General features: G+C 36.1%; 1 protein-coding gene across 11 annotated transcripts in view; it reads right to left on the reverse strand.

Annotated features, from left to right (window-relative positions):
- RhoGAPp190 (Rho GTPase-activating protein 190) overlaps positions 1–18,359 on the reverse strand; it is a 723,033-nt gene that overhangs the window by 316,657 nt on the left and 388,017 nt on the right. For all 11 annotated transcript variants that reach the window (XM_090410500.1, XM_090410505.1, XM_090410503.1 and 8 more), the window contains one exon: positions 17,951–18,159. In XM_090410500.1, the coding sequence (XP_090266626.1) occupies positions 17,951–18,159 (209 nt within the window). The remainder of the gene's footprint in view (positions 1–17,950; positions 18,160–18,359) is intronic.

Consider the following 18,359-nt stretch of genomic DNA (forward strand, 5'->3'; position numbering starts at 1 on the left):
TCGTCCCTCTATCCAGGCCTTCTGAACTATGCAGTGCAGCCACTGTAAGACTTTTATACCACCATACTTCAGAGATTCTGGTCAAATACCATCTACTTCTACTGCCTTTCCATATTTCAGGCTTTTGATGGTTTTTTCTACTTTAAGTATAGATATGTATTCCTGACTACATGACTGGTCAGTGTTTTTTACCCCTGTGCTGTCATCACTGCTTGTTTCATTTTGCAATTTTTCGAAGTAATTACTCCATACTTGAAGGATATCTTTTTCTCCTGTTTTCCTGTCACCTTTATCATCTCTAATTCCTTTTACAGCACGCTTTCCTCGATTTCAGAGCTTCATCAACAACCTCCAGAATACCTTGCCACCTTCTTGATATTTATTTTCTATGTTCTTGCCAAAGTCCTACCATGACTTTGGTTTAGTGAGTTTTACACAGTGTTTAGCTTTCTTACATTTGTCTCTAAGTGCACAAGCTAACTTAATTGCCTGGAACTTTTGATATGATTTCTCCTTTTCCTTCACTGCCTCTTTAAATATCCCTGTACTCTACTTAGTGATATAATAAAACTTGTTTGTCTTGCATGTGCACAATGGGATATTTTGGGGATGGGATACTTTCCACTGTACAGGGTATAGCTTCATCTCCTGTAGTCTTTTCTATTGCTTGTGAAAAAGTTCTTCGTAGGTAATATGCCTTAAAGGATGCGATTAAACCTTGATCCATTGGCTAGATGATGGAAGTGGTAAATAAATAACTTTTACATTTTCACACAAATCATTCAGTGTTGTTGGATGACTAGGTGCATTATCTAATATTATTATTATTATTATAACATCACACCTCCAGGGAGTCCAAAGACTCATTGAGAGAGGGCATCTGCTCTACAACTCTTCGTCTCACTACTCCACCAACCTTCATCATCTACCACCAATGCCAACTACCACTACTAGTACTTTCACATACAATCACAAACATCCATGCCCAAGGCGGGATTCGAACCCCCAGCCTTTTGGTTGGAAAGCAGATACACTAACCGCTCGGCCAACTAGGCCGGCAACAAGATATTAAAATCAAGATTTAATTACGTGCAGTACCTTTCAGCTTCAGGACAAAAACAGTTTTTAAACCAATCCTCAAAAATAGTTTTTGTCATCCAAGCTTTTCTATTGAATCTTCAATGAACAGGGAGAAAATTTTTATCTAAACTTCTAAGTGGGTGAGGATTTTGTGAACGATAAATAAAGAGAGGCTTCATCTTGTAATCTCCAGAAGCATTGCCACATAGTAAAAGTGTTACACGCTCCTTCGAAACCTTGTAGCCAGGCTGTGATTTTTCATTTTTGCTAAAAATGTTTTAGTGGGCATTTTTTTTTTCATAATAAGCCTGTTTCATCAGCATTAAATATCTGATCATCAGTATAATTTCTTTCTTCAATGATCTGTTGCAATTTACCAGGAAAACCAACTGCTGCTTTTTCATCGGCACTTGCAATTTCACCTTGTGCATAAACACTATGAATGCTCGATCTCTTTTTGAACTGATCAAACCACCCTGAACTTGCAGAGAAAGTTTCTTCCACTACTAACGCCAAATCATTTTCGCTTTCTAATTGTTTTCTTTTTAAAGTTTCAAACAAATTCAATGCTTTTGTTTTTATAGTCATTTGACTAAGAGGAATTCTCTTTTGGTTACAATCTTCTATCCACACTGACAATAGCGTTTCCATTTCAATCATAAGATGGCTTCTGTTTCTCGTAGTTTCGGATCCAGACGAGGTTGATGCACTTTGTCGTAGTTGCTTATAGTTTGCAGCATGGTCTAAAATATGGCAAACAGTTGATTCATTTAGACCATACTTTCTTGCAATTTTGGCTTGGGTTATGCCTGCTTCATACTTATATATCATATGCAATTTATCTTCTAAGCTGATCACTCTACGTTTCTTCTTGATAGCTGTAGATTTGATATCATCCTTGTTTCTTTTAGCATTCATTGAAGGGGTAAATAGAAGAGAAATAAATATTCACGTACTTCAGGCAAAGATGGACAGTTACTGGTGAGCAGGTGCTGTCGGATAAAAATGAAGCGCTATAAGAGAGCGATACCTGGAGAGTGGCGACTTGAACTGGGTGCATATGTAGTGAACTACATCTTGCGGCAGCGATAATTCGAATTTGGAGCACAATAATTGTAATTTTGGTATCAAATTACAAACCAGTAATCGAGGTATTCCTCTATGTTCATTTCCATCCTGCAAAACCGCACTAAATTCTCACAAATCACCCTCTTCGTGCAGCATTCACATCAGCTTCCCATTTACTTCTCTTTGATTCTTTTTATCTGGTTGATTGCATTTGTGCACATGTTCACTTCACACGCACTGGTGTCCAAAAGCTAAGGACAAACCAGATTTTTACCTGTATATGAAAAAATTTCATAACTGTAGCCAAATGTGGATATAAATTTACTGCCAAAATACTAATAAATTATATTACACAAAAAAAAAGGTAAAAATTTCATACAAATGAAATTGCAATATGTTTCTGGAAAAAGTTACAAATTTCCTAAGGACATAGTTAAGGAATTAATGTACAGCACTTCCAGAAAACTATGCAGAGAGATATTTCAGTATGGAATATGCATGCCCCGAACTACGATGCAGCTCTCATGTCATCGTACCATGCTTAGCAACAAGTGATTCAGGAGTTCTTGAGGCTAATTGGTCCACTCATCCTTTAGAGCAAGGATAGAGTATTATTTGTTTTTGGAGACAAATTTCGAGCAGCAATGCATCTCCCTATTGCATCCCAAACATGGTCTATAGGGTCCAGATCTGGGAAGCGTGCTGGCCACTCAATTTCATTAATATCCTTAGTCTCCAGAAGTATCTGCACTGCTTGTGTACAATGTGTTATGTTATCCATAAAAATTTTATGTTATCCATAAAAATGAATCCCTCACCTACAGTATCATTACCCAAGCATTTCTGTATCTATCCCTTTCAAGAACATGCTCGTGATGGCAAGAAGTACCACTTTCATGCCAGATCAAGTATTGCACAGAATTGGAGGACAGACTAAAACAACTCTCACCTGCAAAGAGCACATTAGTCCACTGGGGGTCTGTCCAAATTTTATGGATACAACAACACTGAAAACGTGCACCATGATGAACTGCGTGCAGACTACAGGCCTTTGAGTATAGAGGCCTACTTGTTGCAGATATCTTGATCTTGCCACAATCTGTCAAGATATTCACATACCTGTGCTTGACTGGAATCGACTTGCAAGCTGGCCTGCTGTGGTGCATCAATTACTTTTTGCTGTTATAACAAAAAATCTGTCTTCATGTTCCATGGTAGAGCAAGGGCAACCTCTTAGCAAACATCTGGAACACATTCCATTAGTTTGAAAAGGTGCCTGGATACAACACTATGTGAGATTCCAAACTCTCTAGCAATATCAGTAATTCTAAGGCCTTTCATGCTTTCCAATTAGTCTTCCCCACGTGAAATCATCTAGATGATGTCTTCGAGACATTACAATACATCCAAGATTGTTGTAACTGTATACCTTCATGAAAACAGCTTTCTTGAAGCGCAATTCACTAAGCAGAACCTTTTATCTTGTTGAATGCTACCACATTACCCCTTGCATATAATTTGAAAATTTGAATGTGTACCTGCTTTCTACTCCAAATCGTCAGTACTAAAATGTGCCACAAGCTGATTCATCTGAATTTGTGGTTGTAATCTTCAGAAATAGTGATTGTTCTTAGGATTTGGACACCAGTGTATAATACCATGTCAGGGAGTTTCGAAATTACATTTAAATGCTAATTTTCTATAGATCATTTCTTCCCATAGTCACTTCTTCCTTGGAGACTTTAAAATTCGTAACTCCACTGGGCTTTACTTTTCAAAATATACTGATTCATTAGATAGAGATGCTTAATCATTTGCTATCACCAACAATCGAACTTACACACTGTATATATGTATATATATATATGCCTACCAGAATATCGGATAACCCCGAACACATACACAATCCTTCACAAGAACACCAAAGTATATTTGTGAACGTTGTTTGTTTTTGAGGCAGTTAAAAACAGAATCAGCCAGTGTTGATTCTTCTCCCACAGAGTAACATTCATAAAGTTCTCTAAAACTCTAAGAAGGCTGCACAAGCGACATATCAATCATGCAAATTACTTCCATCAAAATCTAAATCTCCCATTTCTGTTTATATGACAACTCAAAATAGTTGCAAGTAAATTACTAACCTATCCAGAACTGATCTTGAAAGCTAAAAGGCAGATGGATACATTATAAATGCAAGAAACTTAGTTTGTTAAATATAAGTCATGCTTTCTTGTATAACTCTGTTTTTGACTCTTTTCTATTTCATTACTATGAGTAGAAAGAGGAGAGAAAAAACATCAGGGTGACTTTCCTGCCAACCTGGCAGAAAACACTCATATCTGTGGTCTATACTCTTTGGTCAAGTGTTTTATTTCTATCCCAGCTCTCAGATCCATAAATTAAAATTGGTTTGAACACTGTCTTGTATACAGCTCATTTAGTGTGTTTTCACTAATTTCTCTCTTATTCCATATAAATTTATTCAATTGACTTCCTATAATACCAAGTTTGTTGATTCTGTTGTCTATTTCCATATTTAATTTACAATCCTCATTAAAAATCAGACGTGGTGATACCAAGGTGGAAGCAATGGAGAAGTCATCTTTACCTATACGAGTTGCCAAAAGGTGTCTCCCTTATTATTAAATTACTCTGGATTTAGAGAAAGATATTGGAAGTTTTTTTTTTTCCACTTGGCCAGACTATAATAAATTTAGTTTAATCCTTCATCCAAGTATAAGCAAACAAAGTTTATGCCTGAAGTATCTTCAGGATTGAGGCAACTCGTGGTAAAGGTGGCCCAAGCTCTCATCACTCCTTGTCTTAGTATCTCCCATAATGCAAAGCACATCTCCTTGCGGACATGTATAATACTATGCATTAAGGGAAGGGCCACTACCCAGACCAGTTTCGACCTTTATTGAGGTCTCGTCAGTGGGAGCCAGACCTAGAGGTGATGATAGAGTAATTTAATAATAAGGTGAGACACCTTTTGGTAACTCGTATAGGTAAAGATGACTTCTCCATTCAGGGCCGTCACTAGATTAGATCGCACCCTGACGCAAACAATTACATATCGCCCCTGATGGATTATAAGACTAAATATAAGAAAATTTCCAGTTGCTATTTTACTTTTTATTACAAGAGAAACATTAATGCAAAACGATTATATAATAATATTAATTAAAAGTCTCTACGGGGATATCACAACAAAACTGTTTAGAGCTTTTCTAAATTTAAATTATAAGCTATGTCCACCTCTATCGATATAGTTGCTAGATCAACCAATCTTTCTTGGGTCATTGCTGTTTGCAAATAATTTTTAATCAGTTTAAGCTGGGAAAAACTTCTTTCTGCACTTGCTACACTAACAAGAATTGTTAGCGTAGTGGCGATACCTACCGCAATATGGCTGGCGAGCACCCTTGTTAAGCTGTGCTGTGAAACAGGCTGCCTCTATTCGACACCCTGTACTGTCTCCATTGCTTCTACCTTGGTATCACCACCTCTGGGTCTGGCTCCCACTTACGAGATCTCAATAAAGGCCGAAAACGGTCTGGGTAGCGGCCCTTCCCTTAATACATAGCATTATATGTCTTTTACCACGAGTTGCTTGAGTCCTGCAGATACTTCAGGCACAAACTCTGCTTGCTTACACTTGGATAAAGGATTAAACCAAATTCATTATAGTCTGGCCAAGTGGGGGAAAAAAAAAAATTCCAATATTACAACAGTTATTCAATCAGGGAATCATGCAGACTTGTAGTGGATTTATTTAGAAGTATAACATCATCCACATAAAGTAAAGATCTCAGATTAACATCCCCAATTTTGCTATCATGATTAATAGCACATTCCTTCATAATGTGATCCATATACATAATAAATAACAGAGGGGATAATTTACATCCTTGTATGACATCAGATTTAACATTAAACTCTCTTCATGTACTTCGTTCAATTAAAACTGCTGACTTACAACTCAAATAAAGACTAAGTATTGCTTGATATAATGCTCCACTGACACCATACAACTGTAGCATTTTGAATACCTTCTCTCTTGGCACCGTGGTGAAAATCTGCTCCTAACAACCTCTATTTGGACTGAATCCTGCTTGTTCTTCACCAAGTTTCCCTTTCACAATCCTTCTGAAGCATTTCTCAAGTATAGTTACATAAATCTTACCAGGAACACTCAGTAGGGAAATATCTCTGTAATTCTCACATTCAGGTTTATTTCAATTTTTATATATGGGTACTATGAGAGCTCTACTTGACTCATCTGGGATTCGTCCCTCTGTCCAGACCTACTGAATTATGCAGTGCAGCCACTGTAAGACTTTTATATCTCCATACTTCAGAGTTTCTGGTCAAATACCATCTACTTCTGCTGCCTTTCCACATTTCAAGCTTTTACTATATATTGCAATTTTTCAAAGTAACTACCCCATACTAAGGATATCTTTTTCTCCCGTTTTCCTGTCATTTTTATCATCTCTAATTCCTTTTACAGAACGCTTTCCTCGATTTCTGAGCTTCTTCAACAACCTCCAGAATATCTTGGCACCTTCTTGATATTTATTTTCTATGTCCTTGCCAAAGTCCTCCCATGACTTTTGTTTAGCTAGTTTTACACAGTGTTTAGCTTTCTTACATTTCTCTCTGTATTCTGTTGAGAGGACAAGCTGACTTGTTTGTCAGGAATTTTTGATATGCTTCCTTCTTTTCATTCACTGCCTCTTCAACTTCCTGTGTCCACCAGCAGTTCTGATTTTTCGATCCTTGCAGGACAACCTCACCACATGCCTCTCTGACTGAATCAAGGTTATATTTCTTCAGGATATGCCAATGAATCTTCAAGGTTTTGTTTTTGTTCTCAAACTCTTTCATGTTTTCTTAAATACACAAACTTAAATGTTTGTGTATTTTAGCCTACAGTTCACATCTGAGAGCTGCTAAACTTTTATTCACTTTAAAGCTTTCTTACATGTTCTTCTTTTCAATATGAAATTCAGTTTATTCTGTTCGAGACTAAATGGTTATCACTTCCAATTTCAGATCCTCTGTACACTCTAGTGGCCTGCACCACTGAGAAAACAATACTATCAAGAATAACATGGTCAATGAGACTTTTCTTATTCCTTGCCTCTTCTCTCTATCTGAATTTGTGCACATTTTTATGTTGGAACATTGTGTTAGTAATAACCAGTCCATGTCCTGAGCAGAAATCCAACAGGCATTTGCCATTATTATTAGCCTTGCTCTGTTCTCCAGATTTTCCCAAAATATTTTTGTATTTCTGACAATCATTTCCTGCTGCTATTTAGATCCCCAACCAGGACGAACTTTTCCTTTTTTTTTTTTTTTTTGTTTGTCTTGTTTCAGTCATCCTTATTATGTCTATCTAGTACTTATCCAATTCCTCAACCAGCTTCATTTCTTTGCCATTCAGGCTTCTTATGTTGATAGTACTGATCTTGAATTGGAGTGTGTTGCAGGATTTGCTAATCATGATAGAATTTCTCTGATAGTTAAGTTGAACTGCTCCAGAGACAACTTCACTTCTGTGCAACCTTTTCCACTCTCCTTATCTCAATGATATTCATCATGCAATTGAGAAATTATCCTATTTTCAATTTATACTTAAGAAGGGCAAGAAATCCCATATATTCCAGCATACAAGTCGGAATATACCTGGATACAACCAATATGGCAGTTTGAGTTTTTATAGTATACTCGTCGTATAAGTCGACTCGAAAAATTTCTTTTTCGTATCGACCAGTTGACCAATAGTGAACTAAAGTGCAATAGCTCCTTTTAAAGGAATGAAATATGACGCGAGTTTTAAGTGCAAAGTGATTAAATTTACAAAAGAAAATACCTAACTGTGTTGCTGCACGTCAGTTCGGAGTAAATGAAAAACTAGTTCGTGATTGGAGAAAAAATGAAACTTTAATAATGAAAATGCCAAAAAATAAGTGCGCATTATGGAAAGAAATTTGTAAGTGGCCTATTCTGGAAAATAATGTTGCGGATTGGATTCGAGAAAATCACCAAAATGGACTCATTATAATGAGAAATAATATTCGTTTATTTGCTTTGAAGTGGGGCAAAGCAAATAAAAAGGACAGCAAAAACTTCAAAGCTACAGTAGTTGGTGCAGCCAGTTTATGGAAAGGAAAAATTTAGTGCTTCACCTAAAAACGAAAATCGCACAGAAGCTGCCAAAGGATTTGGAAGATAAGTTATTAAGTTTTCAAAGATTTATAATTGCTAAAAGAAAGCATAAATCTATTAAGCATAAACTTTACCCTTTGCCTCAATCCAATAGTTCTGAAGCACCATACACATACAAACTTGTTTGCTTCAGTCAAATGAAAAATACATATCTGAAATATCCAAAGCATATTCACCATATAAAACCACATAAATTCCAGTTTGGCTCAGCATGAGATTGGCAACAGTAGCTACTCTTTAGACAACCAAATCTGAATAGTAATGATGGACTTTCTATTCCCAAAGTTAGAAAAATTATAATTTTTCTTTTTACTAAAATAAAGAGCCAAAAGGCTTCAGTTCAGCTATGTAAAATTATATAAGTGGATATTAGATATAGCATTATTTCAAAGCTGAATGTAGAAACTGTGAAAATCTCATAAAAATAAGTTGACCAGAGAGTATTCCTGTAAGCTCTCTCTAGTCAACTTATTTTTATGAAACTTTCACAGTTTCTACATTCGGCTTTGAAATAATGCTGGATCTAATATCCACTTTACTTATATAAATTTGCATCACCGAACTGAAGCCTTTTGGCTCTTTATTTTAGTAAATACTTTTACACATTGACCGAGCGTTCGGTTACGAAAAATACACCTTCGACATAACATAACTGCTTAAGTACTGAACGAGAGTTAATGCTCTCTTAAGGTTTCTGCGTGTCTCTGAGGAGAACCAACTAGTTCGAAACAGCTATCACAGGCCAGTAAAACCTTATCAAAATGGACTTTCTATGAGAAAGTGAATATATAAATGAGCAAGCATTGTTTATGTTTTCTAAGTAGTCTGCGCTAAGGTAACTCGTGAATGCAAGTGAGTGTATTCCTGTAAGCTCTCTGGTCAACTTATGTTTTACGAAACTTTCACAGTTTCTACATTCGGCTTTGAAATAATGCTGGATCTAATATCCACTTATATATAATAATAAGTAAAATGGATATAAGCCCCTCTCCCAAAAGTTCCAGTCCAGTGTTGTAATTTTAATCTGTTATACACATATACTTAAGAGAGCAACTGTTAAGCACGCAGCCATAATCAACTGAATTGAAGTTTTTGTTTTCTCTCTTTCTCTATCTCTAGCATTTCACAATATGTTTTGGTCTATTGAAAGCAATATATCAAAAATATCTGTAAATAACTAGTTTTTCAGTTAATTAAATAACCAATTTGCTCACTATATTAGGTATTCCTTATTTCTAAACTAGGAAAAATCCATAGGGTCTACTAAACATTAGGATCACTTTGCAACATTACTCAAAAAGTAAAGAAATGTCATCATTTGTAAGTGACTCACAATTTTATAAGTAAGGCTAGACTGCATTCTATGTGTAACATAAAGTCTAATATTGCTATTTGTTTAAGCATTACTACAAAATTGTGGCCAAGGCTAAGAGTACTTACAGCTGATCTGAAGAACCTTTCAGAATAATGGTTAATGACAACGGAGATGAAATCAGCAGCTGAGGTGTTGCACTAGGTATTCTGTTGAACTCTACAATATCTTTATTTTTAACTTTTAGAAATTTCTATGTGTAGAAAAAATGTATGCCAAAATGGACCAATCATTGCTCCAGACTAAGCTTATATGGCACTTCAAAAGACTAATATTTATCGTTGTGTAGTCTTTGGTGGTGAGAGGACATGCTAGGAATATTTTTGCTAGGTCTTACTCCACAATTAAAGAATTAGATGGGATAGTAAACTAATTTTATCGATTACTCGACTAATTTTGTGAAAATCTTTTGATTCACATCATCAGGAGAATTCTGTGAATAAACTAAAAAACACGTAATGACAATGGAAAGAGAGCATTGGCTACGATGTTGCTTGTTGATTTAGGGACTGCTGTGTGCTACTGGTAACATCATGTGTCTGTCGTGATGAATTAGAGAAAGCTAGACTTTATGTAAATTTATCCCTTGTTTTTTTTTGTTGCACTGTAGATGTTTCATCATTTCAGCTAATTCTTTGAAATCTCTGGGAGAAAAAAATCCGTAATCTATGTGGAGCATTTTTGTTTGTTAACATAATACTTGATGTTTTGTTTTAGTTGTATGTGCTGCCTGTCCTGATTTCTGTTTTGTTTTGTTCTAAATATACTTGAAGTGTTCAGATTGGCATAACTCTTCTAACATACCTGTCTGTCTCCCTTTAATGTAACATAAACCACAATTACAGTTACTCAATTTCCATAGATACTTTGTTTCCCCCCCCCCCCCACCACCAACCAAATGCTGAAAAATTTCCTCTTCATCAATCTTATAAAACCATTTTATAAAACCCTCTGCCATTCCACTCATTCATCACTCTCCTATCATTCTATTATATCCTCACTTTTAAGCCAATTAAACAATAAAGGTGGATAGGGAGAAAACAAACAAACAAAAATTAGTTTACTATTCCATCTGATTCTTTAACTGGAGAGTAATAGTGTCAAAAACATTCCTAGCACATCCTCTCTTCCAAGAAGCCTAGGTAACGATATCTAAACTCAAGAAACGTCACTGCTCTCCAAAGTGAATAAATCTGGAAAAACTAAGAATACAACAAAAACTTTTTCGGAATATGTTAACATTTCGTCTAGTGTTACAGTGATCAGCATTCATTTCGATAAATTAATTATGGAGACTACAACTGCATTAGAAATAATTACTTTAATTTCCTAACATTTTGAGCTACATATTAAGGACACCCATCTGGAGTATACACATATATACACAAATACAAGCTATATTAAATTTCAAGCAGTATGCTAAAGTAACAATGATCTGATTGACTGTTTGGTCAAACAGTTGATCAAATCAATTTAGGCCACCAGTTTGATCAACTGATCAAATTGGTGGCCTAATCAATAATTTAACATAAGCAGTTGTTATTTTAAAGCTAAAATCCCAGATTAGGACAGTCTTAATTAACTCTTCAACCAAAAGGTTATGTATAGAATATGTACCAACCATATTCTTGGAATTTTTAGACTATCATTATTGTTAAGATTAGAGTGGTTGATAAGAATTTCACAGGCTTCTTTAAATTTACACCTATACAATGTTTTGGTATGATGTGAATTGATGGTCCTTCTGTTAAATGGAAAGTACTCAGCCTTCAGGAAGCAGTCGACTTCGCATTTAACCATACAAAACAAAGTAATTTAACAAATAAATCATGAACTGACTGTAGATGCAAACTATTGAAAGGATTATTACTATCATTCATTTCACACCTCCATGGAATCAAAAAAATCACTGGAAGGTCAACAACTCATGAAAAAATCAAACGATGCCTTAAATCCATCCACAGTTTTGCCAGTAACTGCACTTTTGAACAATGCATTCTCTCACCTACCACTCTCCATGCAAAGAACATGCTTCTCACACCCCTTACTTTACAGCTTTCAGAGGTCTCTTGTTCTACCCTTGTTCCAGTCTGCTCTATCAAAAATATCCTCCACATTAATCTGGTAATACAAATCACCAACTAATGTTTCAATCATATCCCCTCTTTATATTCACAAGTGTCTGAATGTTGCATTTACTGATTCTTTTTTTATATCCCATATCCCATAGACCTGAAACTGACTCAGTGAGCATTACTGGAACATTGCCTGGAAAGCATTTCTGCTGAAAAAGTATATCTTCCCTAGTTGGAGGAAATGCCAACAAGACCTCTGGGTGGTAGATGTCTTTCATCCCCCAGGAAATTACCACCACCACTTTGCTTATGAGAGACCTGAAGTGGCTGCAGCAATATTTGTTCGTTCAAATCCTGAAGCCACCTACAGTCATCTAAGCCAGAAGTACTAATTCTAGCAGAAACCCAACTAGCAATCTCAACAGCCACTGTCCATCTCAATTTCCCTCTTGCCACAAGGGTGGCACTTGCATTCATCATGTAAGAGGGAAAATGATTATGGAAGGATGACTTTAATCAATGCTGATGGTTGGAAGTTGATAGAAACAAAAGAAATAGTTTTGCTGAATGATCACTTTGCAAAGGTCTCATCCAGGTGAAATTTTTGCAGTTGTTTATGTGACAGACTCATGTCAGAATTGAAGCAAGTGGACAAGAGGTTCACCTACCTCAATTCTGACATGCACAGGAAAAAATTATGTGCAGCTCCACCTACAGGCATCTAAACCAGAAGTACTATTCCTATCAGAACCAACCCCCAACTATCTACCTCAACTACACATTACACAACTCTTTCTGCCACAAGGGCTGCACGTGTGCATTCATCAGAACCAACATACCATGGCAGAGACTGTACATCCTTGAATCCCCCACTGTTTGATCTGCTTTGGCTCAAAATTTCTCTACCAAACCAACCTCATATGCTCTTTCTGCTGCTCTCCAAATTCTGTCAACCACTCTGACCTCTTCAACTACCTCTCCCTAAAACTCAACTTTCAGCAGTTGAAATACCCCAAGTGAGGTCATCCTTCTTGGGGACCTCAATGTCCACAACTCACACTGGCATCCCTTCTCTAGTTTCACCGACCAAACAAGCAGGGATGCTGAAGTGTCTGCCATCATCAATGGCCTATTGCAAATCATCATTCTTTATACCAGAATACCTGACAATCCCCTCCAATTTGCCAACACACTTGACTTCTTCCAAACAAGCTCTCCTTCCAGGTATACTGTGGTTGTCAGTTCTCCTCTTGCTAACTCAGACCATAACCTCATACATTTCTTTTGCCACACAACAACAACCTTCAACCAGTCACATTCTCCTGTCGTTTGGTACTACAAGGGTACCCACTGGAAGGCCTCTGGGATTTCTATTTCTCTTTCCATGGTCCGACTACTGCTTCAGTTCTTCTGATCTCATACACAGGTTACAGCAGCGCATATGGTAAACAGTCAGTAAGACAATCGCAAACATCCATGCCCTTGGCAGGATTTGAAACCACAGCCTCTTGACTAGCGAGCAGATATGCTAACCACTTCACCAACCAGGCCGGTCCCAAGAATGTGGATGGCACATATTCTGCCCACATCACCTTTTTGTCTAAGAGTTAATTATAATTAGGATTATAGTAATCTAGGGTCGTAGTTGTAATACAACAAACAATCATGTTAAATTATTGATTAGGCCAAAAATTTAACTGTATTAAAAGTATCGATATGAATTTGTTCTCTGATAAGGTTATAAATAGGATATAGCTTTGATGCAGTTTTTTATTTTATTTTTTTCCCTACTAAGGTCAGGCCAGTAGAATAATGGTTTATCAAATCACTGTCACTTTGGTATACTGTTCAAAATGTAAGATTGTTTTAATAATATATAAAATCCACCATTCATCAATCAACACATTGAATGCAGAATTTTTTGCAACAACAGGAACATGAATCTGCACAAAAACATTCAGAACCAAGGCAGCATGGGTTTCCATGGTAGAACTGGAATATGCAAACCCCAAGTTACTAGAATCTATATGCAGCGTATACAGCAGGACATGTGTAAGGAATGATGAATCACACCACAACCTCTACCGAGCAGATGGATGGGTGTGATGCCCAGTGAATTCCTGTTACCAGACTGCTTAGCCCCAACTATGAAATTCAGAGGAGGCAACGTGATGGTATGGTCCAATTTTTCTTGATTTGGCCTCAATGTCTATTGTGGTGTCACAAACAGTGAACTCTGAGAGGTATCTGAACATTCTGTGCAGATTCATGTTCCTGTTGTTTCAAAAAATTCTGCATTCAATGTGTTGATTGATCCAAAATTCCAACTGATCACTATTGTATGCTTCTGAAAGTATGTCTTGAAGGACTGCTACAGTCATCGTAATGAAAGGAGGTCCTACATGTTATTATGTGATCACCATGGCTGTTTGTTCTTTACATTATGGTGTCTGTTGACTTCTTCCCAAGCAATTTAAAATCACTCACAGATAACAGATCAAGGATGCTGCATCAAAAAGTTTAAAGGTTGCCTTCTACCACATCAACAAGATCTCTAATCACATGAAACCTCCAAAACCTTTTCTCATCTGCACCTTTAAGAACCAGGTGTCTATGAGATCAGTTGTAGATGTGGTTTACACTTCATAGGACAGATAAGGAAACAAGAGAGGTATGCTAATTTGAACACTTGAAGGATGTCGAGAACAAAAGAAAACAAATCAGAACTGGCAGCACATACAATTAAAACAAAACATCAAGTATTATGGCAATAAACAAAAATGCTTCACATAGATTACAGATTTCTTTTTCAAAAGAATTAAGAAAATCAGCTGAAATGATGTATGTCCTTTACATTGCAACAACAAACAAGGGATGAATTTACATCTGGTCTGGTCTTCTTTAATTCTTCATAACACACATGTAAGTTACTAGTATTATACAGCAGCCTATTAACCCATGAGCAAATATGCACATTATTCGTAAAGGACTTTCATCATCAACATTAAGTAATTAGTAATATTAGTTTACCATCAAATCCAGTTCTTTAATTGTGGAGTAACATACCAGCAGAAACATAGTAAGGATGCTACAGCAACAAAATGTAAAGTTGGCTTCTATCCCATCAATAAGATCTCTAATCAGCTGAAACCTCCAAAACTTCCCCATTTGACTCTTAAAAAAACAGATGTCTAAACGATTAGCTGTAGTTGTGTCTACCTATAATGGACAGACAAGCAGGTCGGGAGAGGTGTGCAAATTTGACTCCTGATTTGCGTTTTCTTTGGTTCTCAACATCCTTGAAGTGGTCAAATTGGCATACCTCTCCTGACAACTGAAACAAAACATCACATATTGTGTCAACAAACAAACAAACAAAAAAAATGCTCCACATACATTACAGATTTTTTTTTCCCCCCAAGAGTGTTCAAAGAATAAGCAAATGATGAAAGTCCTTTACAGTGCAAAAAACGGGATGTGCAAAGGGATGAATTAACATCAATTCTGATCTTTACTTCATCACAAAACACACACACACATGTAGTTACCAGTAGTATATATAGTAGTCCTCAAACCAGTACACATCATAGCAAATGCACATTTTCCCATTGTTATTCATGTTCAAATATTTCAATTATTTAGCTCTTATTACCTGTGTTTTTAGTTTATTCATGGAATTCTCCAGATAATGAGAGACAAAAGATTTTCACAAAACTAGTCGAGTAAACAATAAAATTAGTTTACTATCCCATCCAATTCTTTAAATGGAGGAGGAATTCCAGCAAAAAAATTCCCAGGAAGATTAATATTCAACAGACTGTGCTTATACTGAATAAAATGCAATATAATAATTTTTACATATCATTCCTAACTTTTCAAAGGCCACATAAGTTGAGATAGCATTATTTTGAGTCTATGTTTAGAATAATCTAAGGAACCCTCATTATGTGATAAATAAAATGACATACATATGATATGCTAATGAGATGGTTATAAATACATGCTTTTTTTTTTTTTTAAATTTCAGTACTTATTAAATATTCGCTGAATATAATGTTAAATCTGTATCAGTTTAAATCTTTCTGTATTGTTTCAAAAGATTATGATATAAAATGATGATATCTACTCATCAGAAAGGATTCAACACCAAAAAACTGTCCGAAACACATCAACCATTGCAGGCCTATTTTATCAAATGGCTTTAGGCACAAAATGTTGTATGAGGGTAGCCTGAAAGGTTCTCGGCCTCAAACATAGATGGCAACACTATTGGCAAGATTTTTTTTCTAAGTTGGTACATCTGTCATAAGCATCCATGTGAAATTGCAAGTCGTTCTATCAAGTAGTTTGTTTTATAGAACTGTCTGAAGCGAAAGTGTTGTCTGTATCCCTTGAAATGGATAAAATTGAGTACCATGTGGTTATAAAATTCTTTGTAAAAGAAGATTTAACGCCAAAAGAAATTCATTCGAAGTTTATGGGCATTCTTCTCCTTTGTTTTGGGCAATTAAGAAATGGGCTGCTGAGTTTAAACGTGGCCATACCAGCCTTGAAGATAATCCATGTCAAGGACGTCCAAAAAAGTGTAACACCACCAGAAATCATTGATCGAGTGCATGATATGGTATTCGATGACCGGCGAGTCAAAGTGCATGAAATTGCTGAGACTGTAGGCATTATAAAAGAACATGTATGGTATATTTTGCATGAAGAATTGCATATGAAAAAGATTGTGCAAGATGGGTGGCGCGTTTGCCCACAGCAGATCAAAAACGCACTCACATGAAAATCTCTGAACAGTGCTTGGAGCATTTTAACAAGAATAAAACTGATTTTGTGCATCAATTTATTACTATGGATGAGACTTGGATTCACCATTACACACCAGAATCCAAACAGTGGACAGAAGCCGGTTGTTCAGTGCCAAAGTGAACAAAGTCGGTTCCATCAGTAGGAAAGGTCATGGCATCTTGTTTATTAATTATCTTGAAAAGGGTAAAACAATAACCAGGGAATATTATTCCAATCTTTTAACCAGACTAGATGAAAAAAATTGTGAGAAAAGACCCAGTTTGCAGAAGAAAAAAATCATCTTTCATCAGGACAATACACATGCCCATAAAAGTGTTTTGGCAAATGGGAAAATTAAGGGATCTGCACTACGAATTGTAGAAACATTCACCCTATTCCCCAGATTTGGCTTCCTCTGACTTCTCTCTCTTCCCAAAACTAAAACTCTTCCTTGCTGGTTAGTGTTTTTCTTTGAATTAAGAAGTGATTGCAGCTGTAGAGGGGTATTTTACAGATCTCACTGAAAACCACTATAGGGATGGGATAATGGCTGGAGCATCGCTGGAATAAATGTATTAGTCTTAAGGGAGATTATGTTGAAAAATAAAAATAATTTTGAAATTATAAATTCATTTTTTCATTCTTAGGCCGAGAACTTTTCAGACCACCCTTGTACTCTCCCTTCAAAATATATAATTCCTGTTACATTTTCACCTTTGTTACAATAGCTATGAAATTTTTTTCAGTAAAAGATAAACCAGTGTCACTTGACTCCTGAAGAAAAATAATTTCACATCTATTAAAATAAAAATAGCTTATGGTAGCTGAAAATGATGTTAGTGCAGCCTTGGTCCTGCTTGCTTCTAATGAGCTCAGCACTCCCCTTGAACAGGGGTATAAAATTTTTAAACCGATAATGTAGACATACAAACTCCAAAATCATTTAATAGAAAGTCCAATGTTGCATCCCCCCCCCCCCACAAGTCTGTCAATGCTACTTCTCTCATTTATTCGTTTTACAAAGTATTTAGTCCAATTTCACTACGCTTACTACACCAAGCTTCGTATTCCTCATTTGAAATACTTTTATCTGGTAAGATTTACCTTGTAGTTGGCAACAAAGTTCTGTATGCCAAATACTAGATTATTCATATTCAGCTACCTAGCAGCTGGTTTAAATGGCCAGATATTCAAAGCATTAAATATGAATAACAATAATAAATGACCTTTTCACTCAATTTGCATCCACTGGTACTTGTACCATTCTGCTGATGTTAACAGTGTTCAAACAAGTATTACCTGTAAAACAAATACTATGCGAACTCACCTGCCTGAAGACTTCTTCGATTTTTGATCTGACTTGGTTTTACCAAATGTTCACCATTTTCCTGATTAAATACACTGGCATACAACTCACTGTCATCACTAGGACTAAGAGGAGGACCATCATTATAACTTGTTGGTGAGATGGGTTCATCATCTGGACCATGACTGCTATCCATTGGGAGCTGTTCATACAGTCCTTCAGATTCAGCTCTATAGAAAACAATAATATTTCAAATCAAACTGAAATGATTAATGTTATTTAACATTAAGATATCCATTTTTCAAAAGTCTTTGAAGCACTACTTTGTTTCCATTAGGAGTAAACAGAACTTAAAATGGATCACTTAGGTTCAAAGCCAGATAACTGACACAGTTGGGATATTTACATAGCTAATAGGGAATATGGAACA

This window comes from Typopeltis vanoorti, chromosome 20 (assembly GCF_054136105.1).
Source record: "Typopeltis vanoorti isolate ZY-2024b chromosome 20, IOZ_Tvanoo_1.0, whole genome shotgun sequence".
Classification (NCBI taxonomy): domain Eukaryota; kingdom Metazoa; phylum Arthropoda; class Arachnida; order Uropygi; family Thelyphonidae; genus Typopeltis; species Typopeltis vanoorti.